This window comes from Culex quinquefasciatus, chromosome 3, assembly GCF_015732765.1.
Source record: "Culex quinquefasciatus strain JHB chromosome 3, VPISU_Cqui_1.0_pri_paternal, whole genome shotgun sequence".
NCBI classification, from domain to species: Eukaryota; Metazoa; Arthropoda; class Insecta; order Diptera; family Culicidae; genus Culex; species Culex quinquefasciatus.
Window position 1 is genome coordinate 58,535,317 of NC_051863.1, and position 27,485 is coordinate 58,562,801.

Below are 27,485 nucleotides of genomic sequence, written 5' to 3' on the forward strand. Positions count from 1 at the left end.
ATGTGGGAATCTTTTGACGAGTTAGGGATGTCATGAAAATTCTAGCAAAATTCCAAAATCTTCAATGTTTCAATTATTTTACAATGAAAGGTTCATTACTTCTTGTCGGGCTCTAAACATGTTTTTTTTTATTTATTCTGGGCACATCTCTTCCGCAATCATGTTTATAACAGCATTTCCACTTTTTCCCCATGCTTACCACTATGTGGGAGTCATATTCGCTTCAGATATAATATATTATGCTGATGGATGCAATTCTAATTAGCTTAGATTGTGAGCGTTATAACAATGGAAGGTACAGAAGTAGGGATGAAAAGAGGGTTAAACTTTCAAGAAACAGGTAACTGAGACAACAACAAGTGTGTCGCTGTACGTATTAAGTTTTTGCCAAAAAAAATTCAATTTCTCCAAATGCATATTACTGGATATTTTTCGATTTTTTTTCTCTCTGAAAGAGTACACCATTTTGAAACAAACTGAAACATTTTTGGTGCCTTCGGTATGCCCAATTTGTCCATATAATTTTTCATACAAATTTGGCAGCTGTCCAAACAAAAATGATTTATGAAAATTCTAAAATATGTATAATTAAGCAATTTTTTGATCGATTTGGTGTCTTCGGCAAAGTTGTAGTTATGAATAAGGGCCACACAGGAAAAATATGATACACGATAATTTTTTTTGTTGATTTTTTATTTAACTTTTTGTCACTAAAACTTGATTTGCAAAAACACTATTTTTATTTTTTTTTCATTTTCTGATATATTTTAGAGGACATCAAATGCCAACTTTACAGAAATTTCCAGGTTGTGCAAAAAATCTTTGTCCGAGTTATGATTTTTTTAACCAACACTGATTTTTTTTTTCAAAAAATCAATATTTTGATTTTTTTTTTAAATCAAGACTAACACACAATATAACATTCAACATCACGCCCTTTTAAAATGTTAGTCTTGGTTTGAACAAAATTGAAAATAATATAATATAATAATATAAATATAATTTTACGAATGTTTCATATTTTAACATTGAAAATCGGACTTTAATTAGTTGCTGAGATATCGCCATTAGAAAATGGTGGGTTGTTAGGGTGAGACTTAGAAAATATCAATTTTCCTGTTTTTTTACCTATGCATGGCAATATCTCAGAAACTAAGGGTCGTATCAACAAAGTTCAATAAAGCAAAATATAGAGAATTTTCTCAGCTTTTCAAAAATATTTATTTTTCAAGAGTGGGCAAACATGGGCACTTATTTAAAAAAAATGAAAAACTGCGACTATTTTTAAACAGGCCACCTAAAAATGGATTTTACTTGAAAACGATGCACTTGATAAATTTCACTGAAGTATTTTTTGATTGCCAATTTGATTTAACATCGAAAAATGAAGTTGAACAATGTTGCGACCAATATTTCGATTTTTTGAAAGAATCAGGATTGATTAAAAAGCACCAGGAAATTTCTGAAAAGTTGGCATTTGATGTCCTCTAAAACATATCAAAAAATAAAAAATAATAAAAAAAGTGTTTTTTTTTTTTTTGCAAATCAAGTTTTAGTGACAAAATGTTGAATAAAAAATCAACAACAAAAATTTATCGTGTATCATATTTTTCCTGTGTGGCCCTTATTCATACCTACAACTTTGCCGAAGACAGCAAATCGATCAAAAAATATCTTCAAAAGGTACAGATTTTTGAAAATTCATACATCATTTTTGTAAGGACAGCTGCCAAATTTGTATGGAAAATTATATGGACAAGCTAATGTTGCAAAATGGCTTCTTTGGACATACCGAAGGCACCACACAAGTTGCAGCCGGATTGAAAAATACAAAAATTAAAATTGAAGAAAAAAGACCGATTTCGTGGAGAATTGCTCTATACCATTCAGCTTCTATGGAAGTGACAGACCCAAGTAATATTTTTTCTAGGAGTTCTACAAGAGCTCTTCAAGATAGCTACAGCATAGCAGTTTGGACCGCGGTAGGATAAAACTCTCTTCAAGTACTCTTCCAAACTCCTGAAGAAGTTTTGAAGAGAATTTTATCCTACCGCGGTCCAAACTGCTATGCTGTAGCTATCTTGAAGAGCTCTTGTAGAACTCCTGGAAAAAAATGTTACTTGGGGAGTCAGAGAAAGCTATTTTTACAACCGCACCACTACACACTCAACGAGTATATCTCGAGCCACAAAATATATGCGCCAGCATTCTCGCGCCAGTATTCGAAGCTCAACTTGACAACTTGTCGACTTGGCGACAAAGCGTCGAAAATCGATGCAATGTTATTTTTTAGCGATTCTGCTGAATCGTCATATTTACGAAGATGGAAATGAATTCCAACCATAATGTAAATCCTATACCTTTCTTTAGTAAGAAAGGCAGAATACTGTTTTTTGCACATCAAGTTTTAGTGACAAAACGTGAAATTAAAAATCATCAAAAAAAAATTTGCCGTGTATAATTTTTTTCAGTGCAGTCCTTATCAATTTCTATAACTTTACCGAAGACACCAAATCGATCAAAAAATTCCTTTAAAAGATATCACCTCAAACAGGAAGTCTTCAAATCAAAAGTGCTCCGATTTGGCTCAAATTTGGATTAGGGGTTCTTTGACCCAAATAATTAAACCCGTATTTTTTTTTGTTTGGCGATTAGGGTGCTCCTATCCAAAATAGGGTGGTCCAAAAAATGGCATTTCGTCGATTTCTGCGGAACGGCTGAACCAAATTTAGAGCACCACAATTCAAAAGAAAGGTTATTACAGTCATGCCACGGTTTTTCACGCCTCGGTATTGCACTGCCCAGGTTTTGCACCGTTCAGCGGCCCAGTGCTTAACTGAAGCACAGAGCTTATGGGTTTTTGGCTAAATGGGAGACATTGGCTTTAATCGTATGAAAAATCATACAAACATCAAAAAATTATAGTGTTTTGGATTTGGGATGATGTCAGTTATCCATTAAAATTATTATTTCATGAAAATTTTTACAAAATAACGTATTTTTCCTGTATTTTGAAAATGCTTTTTTTTCTCTAAAGAATCCAAAAATATATTGTTTTTGGAATAAGGGTATCAAATGATCAGGTTTTTCATACATTTTGGTTGTAATAACAACATTTTTTAAAAATACTCCAAATTTTCACAAAACTACGTTTTTTTGAAAAAAAAATACTCAAAATTTCAATTTTTACAATGTGGGTATCAAACGATCGGGATTTTTGCATAAATTTCGAATGTTATAACAACATTTTGAAAAAATACTCAAAATTTTCACAAAACTACGTATTTTCGAATAAACTACTCAAAATATTAATTTTTACAATATGGGTACTAAACGATCGGGATTTTTTCATACATTTCGAATGTAATAACAATATTTTTTTTTAAATACTCAAATTTTTCCTAAAACTAAGTATTTTTGTAAAACTTTTCAGAATTTCCGTTTTTACAATATGAGTATCAAATAATCAAATCATTTTTTTTTTCAAAAAAACGTTGTGTTGTGAAAATTTTGAGTATTTTCATTTTTTTAATAACTTTTGAAATGTATGGAAAATCCCGATCGTTTGATACCCACATTGTAAAAACGGAAATTTTTAGTATTTTTATCGAAAATACGTAGTTTTGTGAAAATTTTGAGTATTTTCAAAAATTATTGTTATTACATTCGAAATATATGAAAAAAACCCGATCGTTCGAGGCCCACATCGTAAAAACGGAAATTCTGAGTATTTTTTTTAGAAAATATGTATTTTTGTGAAAATTTGGAGTATTTTCAAATAATGTTGATATTAAATTCGAAATGTATGAAAAAATCCCGATCGTTTGATACCAACATTGTAAAAACGGAAATTTTGAGGATTTTTTTTCGGAAATACGTAGTTTTGTGAAAATTTGGAATATTTTCAAAAAATATTGTTATTACATTCGAAATGTATGAAAAATTCCGATCGTTTGATACCCACATTGTAAAAACGGAAATTTTGAGTATTTTATTCGAAAATACGTAGTTTTGTGAATATTTTGAGTATTTTCTAAAAATGATGTTATAACATTCAAAATGTATGCAAAAATCCCGATCGTTTGATACCTATATTGTAAAAATTGAAATTTGGAAAAAATTTTCAAAAAGACGTAGTTTAGTGAAAATTTTGAGTATTTTCTAAAAATGTTGTTATTACATCCAAAATGTATGAAAAAACCTGATCATTTGATACCCATATTGCGATAACAGTATATTTTTGGTTTTCTTAGAGAAAAAATGCATTTTCAAAATACAGGAAAAAATCGTATTTTTGCGAAAATTTTCATGAAAAAATAATTTTAATGGATAGCTGACATCATCCCGATTTCAAAACACTATAATTTTTTGATGTTTGCATGATTTTTCGTACGATTAAAGCCAATGTCTCCCATATAGCCAAAATCCCATAAGCTCTGTGCCTCGGTTAAGCACGCCTCGGTTTTGCATCCCCCATATGCGGTGCTAAACCGAAGCTTGACTGTAGTTGGGCTTTCGAGGAAAAATATGTGGAGGTTCGGAAAAGCTAGCTGAATATTTGAAAAGGTTCTATGAAAAATTCATTTGTCATGGACAGCTGCCAAACTTATATGGAAAATTATATGGACAAACTGATGATGCAAAATGGCTTCTTTAGGCATCATAAAAGTGTCAGTGGGATTGAAAAAATACAAATAATTAAATTCAAACTTGATTAGAATCCTGGAAATAAATTTAAAAGTCTTGTAGTTAAAGCGTTATAAATTCACTAAAAAAGGTTTTGTTTGTTTTTTTTTTTTATAAATGAAGAAATGCAAAATTGTACGATTTAAAACCAATTTTCCAGGAGTTGATGGTTTTTTTTCGCTTTATTATTATTGGTTTATGGTAATATCCATGTATTGCCCACTTAGTCCACTTTTACTCCATGATACCGATATTCAAGTAAATACCATCAGATAAAGTCCTCTCAATCCTGATTTCCCCATGGAGGTCCATCTTTTCACCTAATCGCCTCTAGACTCGATTGCGAATCCGCTCTTCCTGTCTAACAAAATCGATTTCCAATCACTGCACTTTCCGGCAAATGCAACAGCCACCTTTCCCCGGTATTGCATTAATTCTGCACCGAGTGCGTGTGTCTGTGTGCGTCCCTCAGCCCGGGACGCATTCCATCATGTTGCAACACTCGCAGCTCCAGCCGCAATTTCCAACCCAATTTTCCCTTCCTTTTTCCTCCCTTGGGAGAGTTGCAATCGCGGGTAGACTCCTACTGCGAGACACTAAAACATGGAAATTGAATTTTGAACCTACCGCAATGGCAAACTGCGACAACATCCAAGCAGTCCTTGCCTTCGAGGAGCTGAGGACGTGACCCTCGCTCCGTGCCGGAAAGTTCCTCTGGCAGTACATAATCATGGTGGAAAGAAAAGGAGAAAACTAAGTGCGGGAACATGCTTTTCCTTTTCCTCCCCGTGGGAGATTTGCTGGAAGGAAATGTGCATTTCTGGGAAAAGGTTTGAAAATGAAAATATTTTTAAATGGAAGAATTGAAAAATTGAAGAATTGAAGAATTGAAGACTTGAAGAATTGAAGAATTGAACAATTCAAGAATAGAACAACTCAAGAAATGAAGAGAAATTTTAAATCCCAAACAATTCTGCCATTTTCAAACCATATCCACGTCTTTGAATCGAAACAAGAAAAATGAATTTCCCTCCAGGAGACCCCTCAGACATGCACCATGTTCCCGGAAAATGCCACTTTTTTGTCCCATTCCTCTGGAAATAAAGAATGCTGTTGGAAGGATTGCCCAACACTTTGTAATTGAGATGCAAGAAACCACCAGATTTGCATTGCAGCAGCAACGCTCCAAACTCCTGACCAACTTGTCGTCACCGACTGCTGAACGACGACGGTACCCAAGAGGGGAAGGGTCAGGATGAATTTTTTATGATGTTGAACTGTTTTTGGAGGGGGTTGAATTTGAGTGCGATGGTGCGCAGTTAGTGCAGGGACCAAACAAGTCCTCCGGGGAGCAAGTTGAAAGTTTTTGGGACAGAGCTTGGAGACACAGCTCTGGAATGTGGTTCCCGGTTCGGTTGAGGGTGCGAGATGATGAAGGTGACTGCAAGTAAACAGTGCGGTCAAAATGATTGTTCAGTGGCGTTGGTTTTTGTCTTTGATCTCTTTTGTACACCCAACTGGGAATGCTGTGAAATTCGGTGAACAGGTTGACGCTATCTAAATCGACTTTGAGATGGACTATGACAGGACACCTGACGTACTTACCGTTTCGCCCGTTCGAGTACATTTGACATTCCATTTGACGTCCCAAGTACCTTTTTAGCCACAATCTAGTTGTTTTAAGGTTTTATGGTAGCATCTTGATTGCTTATAAGTTTTATGTTGGCATCCACAACAACCCATATGCATGGGCTAATTTAAAGGTTCTAAGAAGGTTTTAGTGGCAGTGCGTGGCCGAATGGTTACGCTGTCCGCTTTGTAAGCGGATGATTTTGGGTTCGATTCCCATCTGCTGCAACCTTCCATCGGATGAGGAAGTAAAATGTCGGTCCCGGCCTTGGTTGTTAGGCCGTTAAGTCATTCCAGGTGTAGGAGTCGTCTCCATGCCATAAGTACAAACAACACACCAAACCAAGCCTACTCCGGTGGAATCGCTGGCGGCGGTTGGACTCGCAATCCAAAGGTCGTCAGTTCAAACACTGGGGTGGAAGGTTCCTTGGAGTAAAAAGAGGTTTGGGTGCTCTCCCCGTTCAAGCCTTCGGACTCCTAGGTTCGAGCAGAAACTTGCAATAGAGACCACAAAAGACCCGGGGGTCGTTAATGTGGATGGTTTGATTTTTTTGAAGAAGGTTTTAGGCCTCCGACCTTGTGCCAGTAAAAGCCAATTGGTTTTCAATAAGTTTTTAAGAAAGTTTTAAGAGAATGGCATGGCAATGCCATGCCAAACGGTTTTATCACATGCTTCTTTAAAACCAAGGGTGTTGTAGCTGCCAAGTGCCATTAGGCATGGAAAAAGTTTACTTAAAACCCTTAGCTCCTAAAAAGCATTTTACGTGGCCAAATAGCAATGCATAAATATGGCGATAAATGCGTGATCTGATTTAATGTGATTGATCGCCATCTTGGCAGAAAAATAGAAAAAGCAAAAAATTGGATTAACATTTGAAGAAAACACACATTTATGCTGAATTTCGGACAGAATTAGCATTAGTGATAGAAGATTAAAATAATTGCCAACATTTTTTTAAAGAATTGCGTACAATTATTTTTTGCATTAAAAACTTTAATTACAGAAAAATCATTTTTGAACAAGCGAGTCAATTTTGTTGGCTCTATCTCCCTAACATTTATCAATAAAATTTCAACCGCAGCTGAATTTGAGTCACCAATTGCGAGAAAAAAGCTTTCAAATTACTTTAATTAGCTCCAATATCAAATATTTATCATCACCATTTTTGCAAACCATCACCATAATATAAAACCTGTCTGGCATAAGACGTTTGAAGACGTATGAAATGTCATTTTTCCATAACTCCTGACTAGGTTTTAACAAAGGTTTTTTTAAGGCTTTGAGGAGGTCAGTTATAAAGCCTTGAACTCAAAACGTTGTTATGGTTTCGTTTGAGCAATCTGCCAAAAATGTATTGAATTTCGTAATTTTTGTTCTCGTGGATCAAACTTACTTTTTGCCCAGGTATTTAAAAACGTGGGTTTTATAGAAAACCTAGATGTATGGGTATCAAAAGATCGGAAATTTTATGCCCTTTCCGATGCCACATAGGTTAACTTGTGAATTGTGGACCGGTTCGGATGCCGGCGGATTTTTCGACGACGTAATTCCGGGTTGGTACGAAATTCCAACGAAAAATCTATTCTAGCGATACAAAGACCCCCAAAACGGTGTTATACCCACTCCAGAATGTTTATTTAGCAATTCCATGGTAATATATTGACATTTAGTTAAATTGAAAGTTTTCAAAATCAAGTTTAGATAAGTTTTATTTAGAATTTCCAGAGTTATATAAACTTTTATACTAAGTAATTAGTAAACTTTCTATTCAATCCAAATTATTTTTTTAATCAGTCAAGGATGCCTATTTGGAGTTGGGAGACTGGATTTATGGTGATTTGTCAACAAATAACTTTATTGATGTTAATTTTTCGAAAGGTGTACAAACTTTTTTTGCACCTTTTTTATTTTTGTAATAGTATTTGTTATATGAGCAGTTCTCTAGGATTTCGGTCATTCGATTTTTTTTTGTATTTTTTAATCCGACTGAAACTTTTTTGGTGCCTTCGGTATGCCCAAAGAAGCCATTTTGCATCATTAGTTTGTCCATATAATTTTCCATACAAATTCGGCAGCTGTCCATACAAAAATGATGTATGAAAATTCAAAAATCTGTATCTTTTGAAGGAATTTTTGATCGATTTGGTGTCTTCGGCAAAGTTGTAGGTATGGATACGGACTACACTGAAAAATAATACACGGTAAAAAAATTTGGTGATTTTTATTTAACTTTTATCACTAAAACTTGATTTACAAAAAACACTATTTTTAATTTTTTTTTTTTGATATGTTTTAGAAGGCATAAAATGCCAACTTTTCAGAAATTTCAGGTTGTGCAAAAATCACTGACCGAGTTATGAATTTTTAATCAATACTGATTTTTCAAAAATCGAAATTTTGGTCGTAAAATTTTTCAACTTCATTTTCGATGTAAAATGAAATTTGCAATCAAAAAGTACTTTACTGAAATTTTGATAAAGTGCACCGTTTTCAAGTTATAGCCATATTTAAGTGACTTTTTTGAAAATAGTCGCAGTTTTTCATTTTTTTAAATTAGTGCACATGTTTGCCCAGTTTTGAAAAAAATATTTTTGAAAAGCTGAGAAAATTCTCTATATTTTGCTTATTTGGACTTTGTTGATACGACCTTTAGTTGCTGAGATATTGCAATGCAAAGGTTTAAAAACAGGAAAATTGATGTTTTCTAAGTTTCACCCAAACAACCCACCATTTTCTATCGTCAATATCTCAGCAACTAATGGTCCGATTTTCAATGTTAATATATGAAACATTTGTGAAATCTTCCGATCTTTTCGAAAACAATATTTTTGGAATTTTCAAATCAAGACTAACATTTCACAAAGGCCAAACATTCAATATTACGCCCTTTTAAAATGTTTGTCTTGATTTGAAAATTCCAAAAATATTTTTTTCGAAAAGATCGGAAAATTTCACAATTGTTTCATATATTAACATTGAAAATCGGACCATTAGTTGCTGAGATATTGACGATAGAAAATGGTGGGTTGTTTGGGTGAAACTTAGAAAACATCAATTTTCCTGTTTTTAAACCTTTGCATTGCAATATCTCAGCAACTAAAGGTCGTATCAACATAGTCCGAATAAGCAAAATATAGAGAATTTTCTCAGCTTTTCAAAAATATTTTTTTCAAAACTGGGCAAACATGTGCACTAATTTAAAAAAATGAAAAACTGCGACTATTTTCAAAAAGTCACTTAAATATGGCTATAACTTGAAAACGGTGCACTTTATCAAAATTTTAGTAAAGTACTTTTTGATTGCAAATTTGATTTTACATCGAAAAATGAAATTGAAAAATTTTACGACCAAAATTTCGATTTTTGAAAAATCAGTATTGATTAAAAATTCATAACTCGGTCAGTGATTTTTGCACAACCTGGAAATTTCTGAAAAGTTGGCATTTTATGTCTTCTAAAACATATCAAAAAATAAAAAAAATTAAAAATAGTGTTTTTTTGTAAATCAAGTTTTAGTGATAAAAAGTTAAATGAAAAAATCACCAAATTTTTTTTACCGTGTATTATTTTTTTCCAGTGTAGTCCGTATCCATACCTACAACTTTGCCGAAGACACCAAATCGATCAAAAAATTCCTTCAAAAGATACAGATTTTTGAATTTTCATACATCATTTTTGTATGGACAGCTGCCGAATTTGTATGGAAAATTATATGGATAAACTAATGATGCAAAATGGCTTCTTTGGGCATACCGAAGGCACCAAAAAAGTTTCAGCCGGATTAAAAAATACAAAAATTAAAATTGAAGAAAAAAGACCGATTTCGTAGAGAATTGCTCATATAACTTTTTATAGAAAACATCTTTTCATGAGCTTTTTGCAGCAAAATGTTCGGCATGAGTTTCTGAACAAAACGTGGTACTAGGTTTATGTCAACATTGAATTGTTTACATGTTTCATCACAAAATGTGCATAGTGCCCAAGGGGTGTAAATACTTTTTTTACATACTATATGTAGGTTTGATAAATAGGCCGTGACAACCTTTTGCGGAGGTCCATTTGGGTTTTAACAGAGGTTTATCGGGGTTCTGGGGGAGGCTGTCACGACTGTTGGTTTTGGCTGATCGGTTTTATAGCGGCTGTGACAGCTTTGATAAAGCCTAAAACGTTACTTGGGCAAGACACCAAAATTTTAATTTTCAAGTGTCATACACTTGAAAATCATCCTGACTAAATTCGAAAATTGACCAACTACCAGATATACATATAATTTTACCCGCTGAAACTGAATCTGCCCTCAAAATTGAGCCAAAGTATGAAAAAAAAAAACCATTCTTGGTAATATTTTGGATTTCTATGTAAAATTGTCATAAAAAAAGCAAAGCAATCCACTTTAACGACCCCCGGGTCTTTTGTGGTCTCTATTGCAAGTTTCTGCTCATTTCTAGGCGTCCGAAGGTTATGTGTGGTGAGTCACTCAAAACCTCTTTTACGCAAATGGACCGACGTTTTACTTCCCCATCCGATAGAAGGCCAAGAGGATAAGGCGGGAATCGAACCCGTGCTCCATAGCATCTTAGGGATCGGCAGCCGAAGCCGCTAACCACCGCGCCACGAGGCCCTCATAAAAATTCGAAATAGTCCAACAACTTTCTAGAAGACAAAAAAAATCCCAAAAATATTCATGAAAAGTTAGATTTTCAAAATCACCCTAATCGTGAACCACTCTAATTTTAAACCAAATCAAAAGTTGTCCTTATTCAATTGCAACTACTTTCTTTAAGACCCCACAGTTCCAAAACTTCACCTTTTTCCGGAAAGTCAATTTTCCACTTAATTTTGCGATCTGGACTGCTGTGCAATGCCGTTGTCGCTGATAAATGGTGATCGAAAGCAATTTCAAGTTTCGTGCTTGACGTTCTTTTGACGCTCATCAAGAGAAAAAATCAATAGGGAGATGCCAGATTATTTTATGAGAAATCTGTATTTTCCTAAAAATAAATCTGTTGTTGATCTGTTGCATGTCAAAATCTGAGCAAAAGAAAAAAAAGCTTTTGGAAATTTTTGAATAGAATCGTTTTTTTTAAGAATTTCTTTGTACAGATATTCGTGACTTTTGGGTTCGAAAAATCGGTTAAATACAGATTTTTCTGTATATCTGGCAAGGTTGCCTGTCACTGTCGTCGTTTAAAAATGTTTGTAAATAGGGAAAATATACCCTTTCTAATCAAACACCTATCTTCGTCATATCGAGAGTAAAAAATACTATTTAGACTATAAACTTACCAGCAATAGCACCGCCTCAAGTAAGCACGCAAAATTTATGCCATTTACTGGCCAAAAAGATCAAATTTAATGCACTTTTGATCATAATTTCTATTTTTCGGGACCATTTCTCATCATTTTGGTGGCACACACATCCACACGCAAGTTGAGAGCTTAACTGATTAACGAAAGTCGTCATCAATATCCTTTTACTTGCGCCAACGTTTTCAAAGCGCTTAAGATATGAAATTGCTTCCTACTGTTCTTTTGCACATTAGTTAGTCACTCACTTGAAAAATGATCCCGAAACATGTAAATAATTAGCAAGCGCCATCAAAACAACAAACGCGCCAAGTCTTTTGACGTTTCACTTTTGACTACCCATTCCAATCGAAGGCTGAAGAAAACCGAGCGAGAAGCGAAGGCAAATAAAGAACAAAGGGTGGCCACCAACACCACCAGCAGCGCCTGCAGGCATGTTGGAGTGGGTCAGTGATGTCTGGAAATTTTCTCAATAAATGCTACTTTTCGTGAGAGTTCGCTTAAACTTTCATCAATTTTGGCAGCACTAAGCAGACAGAAAAGAGCGCTATTAGAATTTAAAATTTTACCGTTCAATAATTTTTTAACGACGTCAAACAATTCTTGTTTGATGTTTGTATGTGCAGACAAATTTCATATTTTTAATATTGATCAATTTTTTTTTTTAAATTCTACGCAATCTTTCCAGGAGTTGTTGTCTTCTCCTTCCAAAATTGATGCATTTATGTTTCCAATTCGATGTTTGTAAGAGTAGTCTGACTTTGTTGTAAATTCTTTTGAGTACAATATGCTTCCGGGGTCGAATTGAAAATTGCATCAATAAAGTTTCTAAAATGTGTGTATCAAAAATCTCGCAGCAGTACGGTGCGTTGTCAAAAAAGAGTAGTATTAATAATTATGATTTAAGTTGATACGAGGGAAATGTAAATCTATTTAGTTGGCTTAGTGAAGAAATTTCTTAAACATTTTAATTTATAGCAATCCTTTTTCCAAAATTGAACTCTCAAATTGATTATGATTTTTACCTCCAACTTTTAAAAAATCATCTCCTTTCGTCCTTAAAGTAAATTTTTTACCATTCCTCATGTTAAAAAAAAAAACAAGCAAAAATAAAAAGTTTTATTCAAAATGCAGCTCCAAATATTCATCCCCCATCGTTTACATCAGGCCTGCCCAACGTCCGGCCCGCGGGCCGGATCCGGCCCGTGAAGCCATTTCATCCGGCCCGCGACGGCTTCTCAAAATAGTTTTATGACCGGCCATTAAGGCTGTTCATGAAATATTAAATAAATAAATTCATTGTCTGAAATAAACAAAATAAGCTTGAGATCAAATTTTAACACATTTATATAACATTCTTTATGTTTGAATTTATGTCTTATAATTTCTTTATTGATATTTTTAAACTGAAATCTTGTCCATTTCGTAAAATTGTGAAATTTATGAAAAAACTTGGATTGTTGTCTAAAAATGTACAAAAAGAAACTAAATTTAAATATTTTTCAGTTTTAACTGTGTTTTTTATCAAATTGAAGTTGTTTTCTATTTTTCATTTTTTAAATAAATATGTAAGCAAAACCTAATGTATTTTCCAGAACAACTTTTCAGTTTGAGAAAAGCTTTAAAATGCAAATTATTCATACTGAATACTAAAAAATGTCTCAATATGAGTCAAGCAATTAGGGAGCAAAAAATATATTTTTAATAAGCTTTGAATTTCGAAGAATAGCGAAAAAAATATTTAAAATGATAAAAAAAACAAAATTTAAAAAAGTCAAAAAAATAAAATCATTTATTTTTTTACTTTTTCAAATTTGTGTTTTTTTAAATCATTTTTTTTTTATTTGAATAAAGGTTCACAACAACGCAAAAAGTTTTTTTTTTGTAAAGGATATTCGAATCCAAATTTCGTTTGAATAAATTTTACTATGTCTCATTTTTTGTTTGTTTTATATTGTAGTGTTGAGGAAATTAAACTAACAAAACTTGCAACGACCATAAAAATTAGAATGTTTTTTTAAATATTATTTCAAGGTATTTAATTGTACTATACAATTTTAAACAAACAAAAATTGAAATAAATCAAATAAACACATTTTTGAAAGTTATCGTTGTTTTTCATTCTTTAAATCAAGATATATGAATCCTATTTGCAACACTAGTTCTTCTATTTATTTACTTTAAAAGAATCCAATCATAAAAAAAACTTATTTTTTAAACTTTTATCAAATATTAGTTCCGGCCCGCCACATCCACCACCCGAAGGACACCAAAAGATGACAAAACAGTGCACATTCCGAGAAGTGCTGCTGTCCTGGGAGTTCCTCAGAACCTTTTCTCGGTGCCAAGAATGTTTTCGTTTGTAGCATTAAATTTGCATAATTTTTGCTGGCATAGGAATCCGCACCCCTAGGGGGTTGTGGACTGAATTTTGAATGCAAAAATGAGCTTTTATGAGCAGTTCTGCAGTGAGTTTGTCTTCCATCTTGGTGGAAGAAATGGCTCACAAATCTTTGAAACGCTCACCAGCAGATTTGTCCAATAACACCTCTTTTTGTTTTCTCCCCAACAGACTGACTGACGCCACGTTGCTTCTGAGGCAAGAACCATGCTTCTACAGCCTGGGCCTCCGCTCAGTGCTGACCAATCCCAGCAACCGCCGCCGTCGCCCCAGCCCCAACTTGGGGCTCCACCCCCCGGCAGCCAACCGGGATCCGGGCTGACCGCGTACCTGCCGGTTCTGGCCACCACCACCGCCGGGCCATCCTCGCTGACGTCGTCCTCGAGTGCGTCCTCGACGCCGCCGATCCACCAGGATGTCAGCCGGTACCTGGACACGCTGCAGGACATGCTCAAGGAGGGCTGGACGGCCCACACGGCCAAGGACGGGCGGCTGTACTACTGCAAGTGAGTAGAAGGAATTAAATTAATCTTTGCTTTATATTTTAATCCCTAAATGTATGACAGACTCCAAAGTCAACCATCTTCAGGTGATTAGTAAAATTTGGTAGGAAGAGTTAGGGAACGTCGGCATGACCTCGGATGGTCATAAATTTCAATTTCATGAAGTTTGATATGCAAAATAATAAGTTTTTAGCGAGACCATTATTGGAAACGTTATTTTATTTGTTTCTAATTGTTTTACATTATTGCATTGAATAATGAGGGGGGAGGGGGGATATTTGGTATTTGGGTAAAAAAGAAAGAATACTTTAACAACTTATCCTAACTTAAAACTAAAAAAATCATTGAAATATTCAACATCATCAGAACGAGTAAACTACGAACTGTATTTTAAGATAAATCCTCCAAGCGTTCTCACTTGTTCTGCACGAGTTTTGCAACCACGCAGTGTTGTTGTCATCTCGATGAAAATGTTCAGAAGTTCTTGTGGTGAAAACAGGTCACTACTGCCTGAAGCTAGGAGGTGTTGCATTCTCTGCAATGGGCTGTCTTGGGTCATCCAAGAGCTCCATTGAGTTTCTGGAACATCGCAACATACCATCAAAGTAGGCTACCATACTCACTGAAGCTCTGCGGGTATTTCTCAAGGTCAAAAACCGCTGACCTCTTGCTTTTTACGTCGGTAGACCCACAGATCTTAACTCCAGGGAGTCCTTGGATGTCCCAGATCATCCCAACGCTTCAAGGTCAAAATACGTCGACCTCTTGCTTGTTACGGAGCCTGATTCCAAGCAGTTCTTGGATGACCCAGATCATCCCAATAAGTGTTCTGTAGCCTACCTCTGAAGCAGTCTGGGTAGGATCCGTTGTCAAAATGTTGAAGTTTTGACTTGTTTCTTTGGTAAGACGGTTACACAAAATTTCCGTTAAGTTTTGGATGGACTAGAACATCTCAGGTTAGAGATGGGCAAAAAAAAGAGTGAACCTTTCAAAGAGCCAGTTCACAGAAAAGAGCGATTGAACCATGGCTCACAAAAAAGAACCGCGGTTCTTTTTTAAACTCCTTTTTGAAGAACCGTTCCAAGATGGAATGATTTTTAAACATGTTTTAAATATAATTTATTGTAGTATACAATTTATTTTTGAGAATATAAAAGGCATCTGGTCATTTTCAGTTTCCTACTTTTTTTTAAAATTCCAAAAGTAAATGATTTTCTAAAAAAAAAAAACACAAAAAAAATTGTGCAGCTGATCGTACATTAAAGAATCGCCAAAATACAAATTTGAGCATTTAAAATTGATTAACTGGTAAAATATTACCAAACATCTACTAGAAAGCTGAGAAATCAAAAAAAAAATCTCTTGCCCGATTAAACTTAACCCTCTACAACCCAACCCCGCCTTTAGACGGGCTTCGATTTAAAAAATCGCCAAAAATCAATTTTTCAACCAATTTTTGATGTTTAAAAAGCATTGGAAAGAAGAACTCTTAAAATTTTAGAAAATTTATAGGTTGAAAGTTTTACTTGTTTTATGTGACTTTGCCAATGTTTTCAAAAATGAATTTTTTTTTGGGGGTCAACTTCGGCAGTGTTTTTTACTAACATTTGTAATATTTAAGTAAAAAGAGGTATGCAGTAATTTTTCTAGTGCCCCAGACTATGCCTCTACGCATTTATTTACAGTTTAAATGATAAAGGTGCCATTTTATAGCAGAAAATGTGAAAAACATGCAAAAAATTGAAAAAAGTTACTGTAAAAACTTGAAAAAATTAGATAGGCAAAATGTAATAATAGGAGGTGTAGAATAGGCAAAAAACTTCCAAAAACAAACATAAACTTAACAAGATAAATGCAAATCAAAATACTAAAAATGAAACAAGAATAACATAAAACAAGAGAAGTAAAGTTTTTCGTAGAACAAAAGTTGCTCAAAATGACCTCCTGAACACGAGAAAAATTAAAAAAATTCGAAAAAAATTTTGGGCAGTAGAGGGTTAAGCGTTTATAGACTTAATCAGAATGTAGAAAAGATTTCACAGAATATTTTTTCAAATAAAATGTCTGCATAAGTTCACTTTTGGCAGAAATAAACGCAATTCAAGAAGAAATCTTGACATAGTAGAGGTGGGCAAAATCGTTCTTTTTTAGGAGCCGCTCATTTTCGTTCGCTCATTATAAAGAGCCGCTCTTTTGAACGGCTCTTTCGCTCTTTTTCAAAATTTGGATGAAAATGTTTTTTTTTAAGAATCGTGTGATTTTATAAGTTATTTCACATTGGAATTTAATAAATTATTTGTTAAAAAAAAATAAACTGAAATAGAGGAGATGCCCTTGGTGGTCTTCATGTCAAGATTTCTACTCGAACCTAAACATTCGAGTAATAGAATGGCATCCAAACTTCAATCTAAGATGCCGGAAAAATTGCTTGTAATTTTAAAATTGTATTAGGCTGGTACAAATTTTATTTAAAGTTTCCCCCTCAAGGTTGGCCCGAAAAATCAGGGGGCAAAAAAATATTTTTTCAAAAAACTTCAATATTTTTATGAAAATTTAAGTGCAATTAGTTAAAATCAATTTAAAATGAATTCCCCTGCATGAATCATTTTAAGCATGTTTGGGTTGATTTAAAAATCTTTTGAATTTTTGAAAATTTTCGATGTCTACTATCGCTAAAGTTTTTTTTTTCGCTAAAATGTTTGTTTTCGTCAAATTTTACATTTTTGAAAACTTTTATTGCAAAACAACTGAACTAGTGTAAAATACATTTTTAAACACTTTTTCCATGCAAATGTTGAAACTATGGCATGTTATTTTAATACTCCGGCCAGAGCCGAGGGACAAAAACTTTTAAAAATATTTACATCGGCCTTAATTTCTACATGAATTGAAATAATGCTAAAATTTTATTTGGAGAAAATATTCTGCGAACTTTTTCTTCATTCTGATTGAATCGATAAAATATTCAGTATTCAGTACATTTTTGGTAAGATTTTAACAAATCATTTACTTTTCGGATTAATTTTTATATGCATTGACACTTTTGAAATTGCATTTCCAATTCTAAAAAACAAATTTAATACTATTTTTTTTTGAAAATTCAATAAATTATATTTATATCAAAAATCATGCCATCTTGAAACGGTTCTTTCAAAAGACCGGAGATTGAAAAAGAACCGCGGTTCTTTTTTTGTGACCCACGGTTCGTTCGCTCTTTCAGTGAACCGGCTCTTTGAGCAGCTCGCTCTTTTTTTGCCCACCTCTATGACATAGACACCGCCAAGACCTATGGTTTATGGTATGGTTTAATGTTTTACAGATCTTCTTGGTCTTAATTTATTTATTTTTTACATATGATTTTAAAAGCCAAATGTGAAATAACTTTAAAAATCATATCATTTAAAAAAAATACCCTGTAATGAAAATTTTGAAAAAAAAAGCGAAAGAGCCGTTCAAAAGAGCGGCTCTTTTAATGAGCGAACGAAAATGAGCGGCTCCTAAAAAAGAGCGGTTTTGCCCACCTCTATCCCAGTGTTTTAATACCACAAGTGAACAAAATACAATTAATACATTTTGAAAATTCATCGATTCATTGCGAAATCCCAAAGATTCTTAATTTAAGTCATGGATATCATCCGTCAAAACAAAAAGTGTCGATTACGGGAATCGAACCAGAGACCTTTGACAAACTAATCCAATGACTTAACTGCCTCGGCCACCACAGCTTGGTAAGCAAAAAGTGGTCAGTAATTTTTTGTTTCTTTTTCATATTCTTCATATTCTTCTTTAAAATTCTTATCTAAATTTGAAAAAAAAAACTAAAAGTTTAAATGATTCTGAAAAGCATGAAACTTTAGGTTAACCTGTAACACAAAAGCCGGCATTCTAATCGTTAATTGCCGATCACATTATAAAATTCAAATTCTGACACTTCCACTCCCACACCAACATTGTAGCAAAGCTCTTATCATCCCCACCACCACTCATAGGCGTCTGTGTGTGTACTTTTATCCCCCGTATGAATAGAGGATCAACGTTCTTTTGTTTCGCCAGGCTCGGGGCCATTTTGGGGAAGCACGGACGCCGACACCGCTTATAATGAGCCCTGAAAAGGACACACTATCTACTCGTCACCACTTTGCGAAAAACTTTTCTCCCCCACACTTTGTCTGCCACTGGCCCGCCAAAAAGCGTTTTGAATATGTGCAAATAAGGGCGCTTTCTGCTCTCGTGCCGTCAGTGTCGGAGTTGGAAAAGCAATTTTCTAATTTTCACTGGGAAAAGCGATGCTGGTTTCATATGTGTGTGTGTGTGTGTGTGTGTGTGTGTGTGTGTGTGTGTGTGTGTGTGTGTGTGTGTGTGTGTGTGTGTGTGTGTGTGTGTGTGTGTGTGTAAATGTGAGTGGGTTAGTGTGTGTGAGGGTTCACATTCTAATTTTAATGATAAAACGTTTAATTTTGCGACGACGGCGATGAAAACGAAATGTGCTGGTTTAGACAGCGCGATACTTTTGAGTATTTTTTTAGCGTGGTTTGAAATCTGCTACCAAAAGCCAAAAGTTTTTTGGGTTGAAGGATAAAACGGGGCAATATTTTAATGGTTTTGTAAAGAATTAGAAGAGAGTTGTGTATTTTTTTTCCATAACCCATGAAGATTATCGGGCCGCATTTACAAAGTGGATTCAGTGGCTATTTCTTAACTTATTAAAACATTCCATAGGTCGCATTATTTAAGGTGTCATGATAAGGTACAGCTTGTGATGATACACTACTTTCCCTTTACTAATCAATGGAATCCAGAAAGAAACCAGTTGTGTAGGTTCGAGCCAAGATTTGAACCTCAATCTACCGAGGGGGGTACGACCACTTTAATTTTTGAACATGCGAAAAAAGAGGTGTTTTTCAATAATTCGCTGTCTGAAACAGTGATGAGATAGAATTTTGGTTTCAAAGGAACTTTTATGTAAAATTGAACGCCTGATTTATTGGCGTACTCGAAATCAAAAACAAAACATATTTTTCATGAAAAAAAAAAAAACATTAAAAAACGTATTTAAATTACGACAATTTTGTTCCCCTAATATGTATAGGTCATCGCTGAAATTTTCAAGTTATCGTCGTTTTAGTGAAAAGAGACGATTTTTCGTCATTTTCCCATCTTTGTGCGTGGCGCGTCGAAAAACACAGTGTTTATTTAAAAAAAAAACGGATCTCAAAGTATTGAAAACATAACATCACCATTTTTTGATATATTTTGTAAAATTTTCCGAGGAATCAGGTAAAAATATTTTCAGACGTAGGATCTTCGGTCTCGAGACCTTCAAAACAGCATTTTAAATTTTCATACGACCATTTCAAATGTTAAGCTAGATTTTTGAAACTTCTTACTATTTTTCCCAAATAGCCAAACTAATCATCTTTTTTTTTGCGTCTAACACAGCTAAAATCGGATGAAATGGCGCGGAGATATGATTTAAAAAAAAAGAGGTTATTGCGAAAATCGACGAAAATTGCCATTTTTCGGACCACCCTAACATGGCGTAGGTCACCCTAATGGCCAAACAAAAAATACGGGTTTTATTATTTCGGCCAAAAAATTTGAGCCCGATGGGAGTAAAAAAATATCGAATCGTGCTGTTTTCGTGGGGAATTGCTGTATAGTTAGATGATAATTTTCACATAAATTCGTATTTTTCCTGTATTTTGAAAATGCAATTCTTTACTCTGAAAAAACCTCAAAATATTTATTTATCGCAATTTGGGTATCAAATGATCGTGTTTTTGTCATACTTTTCGAATGACATACAATTCTATTGAAAATTCTGAAATTTTCACCAAACTAAGAATTTTCGAAAAAATACTCAAAATTTCAGTTTTTCAATATTGGTATCAAATGTTTGGGATTTTTTTTAGAAATTTCGAATAAAATAACAACATTTTTAAAAAAATACTCAAAATTTTCACAATACCACGTATTTTAAAAAAAATATTCGAAATTTAAGTTTTTTTCAATATGGGTATCAAAAGATCGGGACTTTAAGAAAAAATAAGGAGAGGCAATTTGTTGGTGGCTCTCTGTTAGAGTTTGAAAGCTTTCGTCTACATTTGGACTCGAGGATGTCGCTGATGCATCGGGTGAGAGCGTTCTTTTTTGTTCTCTTTTCAGGTGCTCTGGTGGGCTTGAGGGGGAAGGGTGGCTTGGTTAAGAGAGGAAAGTGGTCACTAGCGGGCATGGCCTGCTGGATGATTCATTCAAAAAAAAAAAATGCTGTGGTCATTGTCGGTTTGCTAATGCACATTTTTCCGCAGTTAACACACGTTAGTTTTCGGTTTGGAACAATCCATGAACCACGTGGACACTTTTTTTTTTGAAATCTCAAACCCCCTGGTGGAGATGGGAGCGGCCGGCAATGGATGGCTTTCATGGTGCTACCTGTCATGTTCTGGTAGAATTGGTTTTAATTCCCTCTAATCAATTTCTAAGCAACCTGGGCTGGACAATTATCACACATACATGACGAAATCCAGTCTGCAACCCGCTAAGATCACCATTTCCATGCGAATGCGAATGCGAACATTTTGAATGTAATAACGACCTTTTTTGAAAATACTCAAAAATTTCACTTAGCTACGTATTTTAAAAATTCAGTTGGGTAAAAAATAATCGAATTCTTTTCAAACATTTGAAAGGAAATCAATTTTGAGGATTTGAAATTTAGAGATTTTTTTTAGAAAATACGTAGTTTTGTGAAAATTTTGAGCAATTTAAAAAAAAGTAACAGTTTTCAAAATTTATTAAAATATCTCGATCATTTGAAAAACTGAAATTTTGAGCATTATTTCGTAAATACGTAGTTTGAATTTGAGTTTTTTTTTTCAAAAAATTTTGTAAAAACTTTCGGAATGTACGAGAAAATCCCGTTCGTTTGGTATCCATTTTTTTGAAAAAAAAAAACTAAAATTGTGAGTGTTTTATTCCAAAATATTTAGTTTGGTGTTGATTGAGAGTATTTTCAAAAGAAAGATACAATTTTCGAAACCTATGAAAAATCCTAATAATTTGATATCCATATTGAAAAAAAACTGAAACTTTGGTTATTTTTTCGAAAAAACGTTGTTTTGTGATTTTTTCAGTATTTTCAAAAAATGTTATTTTAACATTCGAATTGTTTAAAAAAAAATCCATCATTTGATACTTATATTGCGAAAAACTGAAATTTTGAGTATTTTATCAAAAATACGTAGTTTTGTGAAAAATTTTAGTATTTTCAAAAATTTGTGTTTAAAATTTGCAATTGTATGGAAAAATCCCGATCGTTTGATATCTGTGTTGTAAAAAACTAAACTTTTGAGTATTTTTATTTTCAATTTCATTTGAAATGAATAAAAAATGCCTAACAAAATCAATAATTTTGAGTATTTTTGCGAGAAAATATTGCATTCGGAAAAAACGTAATTTTTATCGAAAAAAACACTCAAAAAGTTTTAAACTCTGCCATTTTCCGTTACTCAACTGTAAAAAGTTTTGGAACATGTCATTTTATGGGAAATTTAATGTACTTTTCGAATCTACATTGACCCAGAAGGGTCATTTTTTCATTTAGAACAATTTTTTTCTTGTTAAAATTTCATGTTTTTTCCAACTTTGCAGGGTTATTTTTAAGAGTGTAACAATGGTCTACAAAATTGTAATGCAAAAATTTTGATATATAAACATAAGGGGTTTGCTTGTAACCATCACGAGTTATCGCGATTTTACGAAAAAAGAAAAAAAGATTCGTGATCAAGGACAAAAGTTACCCCTAAGAACAAAGTTTCACGCAAATCGAAGAGGGGTCGGGGTAACTGTTGTGTGAGTTGACGGAGAATTACCCAAATTAAAAAGTGCATTTTTTCAATGTATTTACACCGCTATTTTGGTCGCCATTTTGGATTTCAAATTCTAAATCACCTTAGAGTAGTCATACCAAAGCATCATTAAAATAAGACAACGGTTAAAAAAATCTTGATTCGATTATCCGAAGTTTCGATCATCCGAAGTGAAATTTTGCCATGGCCTTCAGACAATCGAGTCTGGACTGTATGATTTTTTGATAAATTATCAATTATATAAAACAATAATTTTTTAAAGCATAGTTGGGTATTTATTTTACATCTGTAATTTTCAACTAACGATATCTCGGTACTTTTAAACCTCAATTTCGATATATTTCAAAAAGTTTTTTTTGCAAAAAAAAAAAAATAATTATAAAAAAATATAAAACATTAGAATTTTTTCAATACATATTGTAATGTCCGAAAAAATTGTCTTCGATTTTTAAACCTTTTCATTAAAATATCTTTCATGCAGGCGGTATAAGTTATTGCCAAGGAGGTTATAAAAATGTTTATTTTTTTTTTGTTATGATAAAACTAGTTTGAAATGATGAACTAGTCCTGAAACCCAGACAACCCCACTGTCATCGTTCTTTGTTGGCCTAAAAGTTAAAGACCGGGACAGCGATAAAAGACGCGTATTCCCTCTCTCTTCCAGCATCCATTCGACTTAATTGAGTATCCACGATTGGCGAGATCTGCTCTGGTGTGGGTGGGTGGGTGGGGTAGAAGACAGGAGCCCCGTACAAAAAGGTGTACACACTTTTATGTTTCGTGGAAAAGTGTATTGTTTAAGGATTTAATGAGCCTTCCCCCAAGTGGGCCCATCGTGGAAACATCGCGCGGCAGTGCGGGCGGAAAATTAATGAGATCGATTCCGAGGTGAACCAAGTTGGAGGGACTGGAAAAGGGATGAGATGAGAGGGAAATGGACGAGACCATTTCTTTAGGCTTGAATTGACGTGAAACTGGTGGGTAATTTTGTGCGGGATGTTGAAATCGTGTTGCTTTTGAATAACTTAATGGAATTCAATTAGAAGATGAGCAAACTTATCTAATCGGTTTAAAGTGTAGACCCAAACGAGAGGCATCTGACAAAAAATAAAATTGACTTTTCATTACATTTTTTCACTACATTTTTTAAATTAATTGAACTTGCAACGGAGACTGCTCAGAGAAACATGAAGCTGTCATATTTTAAGCATTCTTGAACATTAACTTAAAAACGAAAGAAACCCAACATTTTAAAATCAATTAAATTCACCTCTCAAAAAGCCATTATGTAATAAGTAAAGTAAAAACTGGAGACCCAACTGGGAAGCAAAGGTAACTTTTTAATATCCTGCTAGAACATAACCTCACTTTTTAAAACAAGAGAGACTCGAACGAAAAATTAACGACGTCATCAGGGGCTCGACATTTCCTGGAACGAAAAACCTTTAGCTGACGGTTAACTTTTCCGCAACAACAAAAAAATGGCCCCCACAATATGGCAGGGGAGCAGAATTTAATTTTATGACACGTGGAAGCTGCGCCCCTAACCGGAATGAGTTTTAAATTCATTACCGCTTTTTTCAAGTGCCAAAGCAAAGGTAGGAGCAGCAGCAGCTTCAGCTTCTCGCGTAAAATGTTAGGTGTGTGTTGAGGCACAGGTTTTTAATTTTATTTGCTGTTGAGGGAGCAATTCAGGTGGAATATTTATTCAAACCGCTATGGGTGGATGGGCTAAGCTCGTTTGACATATTGTTGAACTCGAAGTTATGAGGTAGCTTTACGATTTCGGGTGGATTTTCTGAGTGGAAATAAAATTTACATATTGTTAATGATGATGAGAATTTGCGTTTGATATTAGAAAGCAGATTTTTCAAATTTTGAAAACTTGATGAAAGGGCTTATTTGCACTCAAGTTCAATTGATGGTAAATATTTTATCATAATCAATTGCTTAGTTTTCAAAAAAAAACCTTTTGATATAAAAAAAAAACAAATCAAAAGATTTTGTTTCTGGAAATTAAATTCAGAAATTTTCCCCACCAACAATTCTACAGAAGAGCACCTCCAAATTACATCACGATTCAACAAGTCGAGCCAATTTGCAGCAAACACATCAGTTTATTCCTCAATTTACCCGAGCAGCAGTCAAGCCAACCGGCGAATTGGAACTTTTGAAGTCGTCGACAAAGTCGAACTCTGCAAGAACCTCCACGTCGTTCTGCACGTTGAAGGATGCTGGTAGACTGCAAATATGTATGTCTCTCTCTCTGTATGTAGATGTCTTCCTTTTGGGAAAGGGCGGCCGGAAACGATGCTTTTCCCTCGCAGATGCTGTTAACAAATCTAATTTGGAAAATTCCTTCGACTTGCCTCTGCTTGCTGTCGTGGAAAAACGTTCTTGAAGCTTGGATGATTGACTTTTGCCTCTTTTCTTTTTTTTCTCTTTTCCTTTTTTATTTTGTTATCATGCATTGGAATAGAAATTAAAAAAATATGTATTAATTTCAGAAGAAAACAGAAAAAACAAAAGCAAGAAAAAAGAAACAATAAACAAGAAACAAGAAACAAGAAACAAGAAACAAGAAACAAGAAACAAGAAACAAGAAACAAGAAACAAGAAACAAGAAACAAGAAACAAGAAACAAGAAACAAGAAACAAGAAACAAGAAACAAGAAACAAGAAACAAGAAACAAGTAACAAGAAACAAGAAACAAGAAACAAGAAACAAGAAACAAGAAACAAGAAACAAGAAACAAGAAACAAGAAACAAGAAACAAGAAACAAGAAACAAGAAACAAGAAACAAGAAACAAGAAACAAGAAACAAGAAACAAGAAACAAGAAACAAGAAACAAGAAACAAGAAACAAGAAACAAGAAACAAGAAACAAGAAACAAGAAACAAGAAACAAGAAACAAGAAACAAGAAACAAGAAACAAGAAACAAGAAACAAGAAACAAGAAACAAGAAACAAGAAACAAGAAACAAGAAACAAGAAACAAGAAACAAGAAACAAGAAACAAGAAACAAGAAACAAGAAACAAGAAACAAGAAACAAGAAACAAGAAACAAGAAACAAGAAACAAGTAACAAGAAACAAGAAACAAGAAACAAGAAACAAGAAACAAGAAACAAGACAAAAAACATAAAAACATAAAAACATAAAAACATAAAAACATAAAAACATAAAAACATAAAAACATAAAAACATAAAAACATAAAAACATAAAAACATAAAAACATAAAAACATAAAAACATAAAAACATAAAAACATAAAAACATAAAAACATAAAAACATAAAAACATAAAAACATAAAAACATAAAAACATAAAAACATAAAAACATAAAAACATAAAAACATAAAAACATAAAAACATAAAAACATAAAAACATAAAAACATAAAAACATAAAAACATAAAAACATAAAAACATAAAAACATAAAAACATAAAAACATAAAAACATAAAAACATAAAAAAACAGAAAGATAATCTATAGAATTTTTTTTTGCAGTAGAAAAGAAAAGCAGTTGAATATAATAGGAAGAAGGAGCAAGCTGTTGAAAAATCAAGACTTCTAAGATAGAAACACGAGGCAGTTTATACAGAATGGCAGTTGAGACAGAAAAGCAGTTGAAACATAGTTTCAATTGGGAAAAAAAACGTAAATTGTGACAAAATTAAATTTTAGGCTAGCATTAAAAAATAAAACAAGACAGACAGACAACCAAAGGATGACAATATAGACAGCAAGACAATTGAAACAAAAAAATAAAATAAAATTGGCAGTTGCGATTAAAAGGCAGTTGTGACAAATTAAAGCTGAGGCAGAAAATCAGTTTTGGTTGTAAGGATAATGAACAGAAAAAAGGTGACAGAAAGATAATTGCCATCAAACGGCAGTGTAAACAAAAAAAGGCAGTCGTTACAGAAAGAATTGAGTTGAGATAAGATGAGACAAAAAGGCTGTTGAAAAAGGCAGTTGAGAAGAGATAGAAAAGAAAAAATAAAGAAAGACAATCAAGACAGAAAATCTGAAAAAAAAATGAAAAATATAAAAACAGAAATATTAAAAATATAAAATCATAGAGATTAGAAAACCTCACATTACAGAAAACTGCTTCAATTGTGTTTTTGCTCAGTTTGTTTTGTAAGTTGCAGATAAAGAAAAACGTCAATTAATAATTTGAGTAAACTTGCAGTTCAACAAATTTGCATACTTGAACAAGTGCACATTTCCAACGCTTCAAATCAGCATTCCAAATCAAGTTGGGAATTGCATTTCAATTGTCAAAGTTTCCGATCTCTGATCCTCCTGAATGTGTGAACGCTAGTTCAAAAGTTGGGAGTAAATTAATTTGGCAAACATTTCCATCAGAACCTGCCCCTCCCCTCTTGAAGACTTCCTACTTTCGATTTCCCATCGTCGTTTCTCGCGCTGCTTTCCAAAGCTTCAAGAATCTTAATTAATTGAAAACGTCTGCATTCTCACCGTCCTTTGGGAAGGGAGGAAGAATCAAACTGACATGGTTCGACCTCGGAACGCTGAACTCGAGGTTTTTCTTTTTTCTTTTTTTTTGTTCTTGCCACTTTTCCCGACCCAACTACGATTTCATTACCAGCAAAAACCCAGAATTCTCAACGGGGTTGTTGAATGGCAGATGAGAAGCAGGACTGCGGAAGCTTTTTCCCACCCCGGGGGAGGGATGGAATCAGTTAGGAAGCACAGATTTGTCCGTTTTTTGTTTCCTTTGTCGGTCGGTTTCATCGATTCGAATCGTTCTTGCGGATAAGACTCACCCCCTTCAGGATGGGACGACAACGATTCTCCGCACGAGCTGGATCACGTAATCTCATTAAAGTTACATGAATCTGATCAAAATCTAATTACCCCCAACCCGGAGAATGGTAACAACTGGCAACTTGGCACTGAAGGTGGATTCCTGACGAGGGAAAAGCTTCCAGAATGTGGTGAATTAAAATTTCAAATTGAGTGAAGGGGAAAAAAGAGTGATCCTTGATTTCGTTTAAAAAAAAAGACGAAAAGTTTAACCAGAAATTCTGCACTGTGCATAACCATCCAAAAGCTG

The 27,485-nt window shown here is 33.8% G+C and overlaps 1 protein-coding gene across 1 annotated transcript in view; it reads left to right on the forward strand.

The window, feature by feature from the left end:
• Nucleotides 1-27,485, forward strand: part of LOC6042974 — a 455,221-nt gene that overhangs the window by 237,603 nt on the left and 190,133 nt on the right. The window contains exon 3 of the mRNA XM_038266300.1: nucleotides 14,196-14,530. Coding sequence (XP_038122228.1) covers nucleotides 14,232-14,530 — 299 coding nt within the window. The 5' untranslated portion in view covers nucleotides 14,196-14,231. The remainder of the gene's footprint in view (nucleotides 1-14,195; nucleotides 14,531-27,485) is intronic.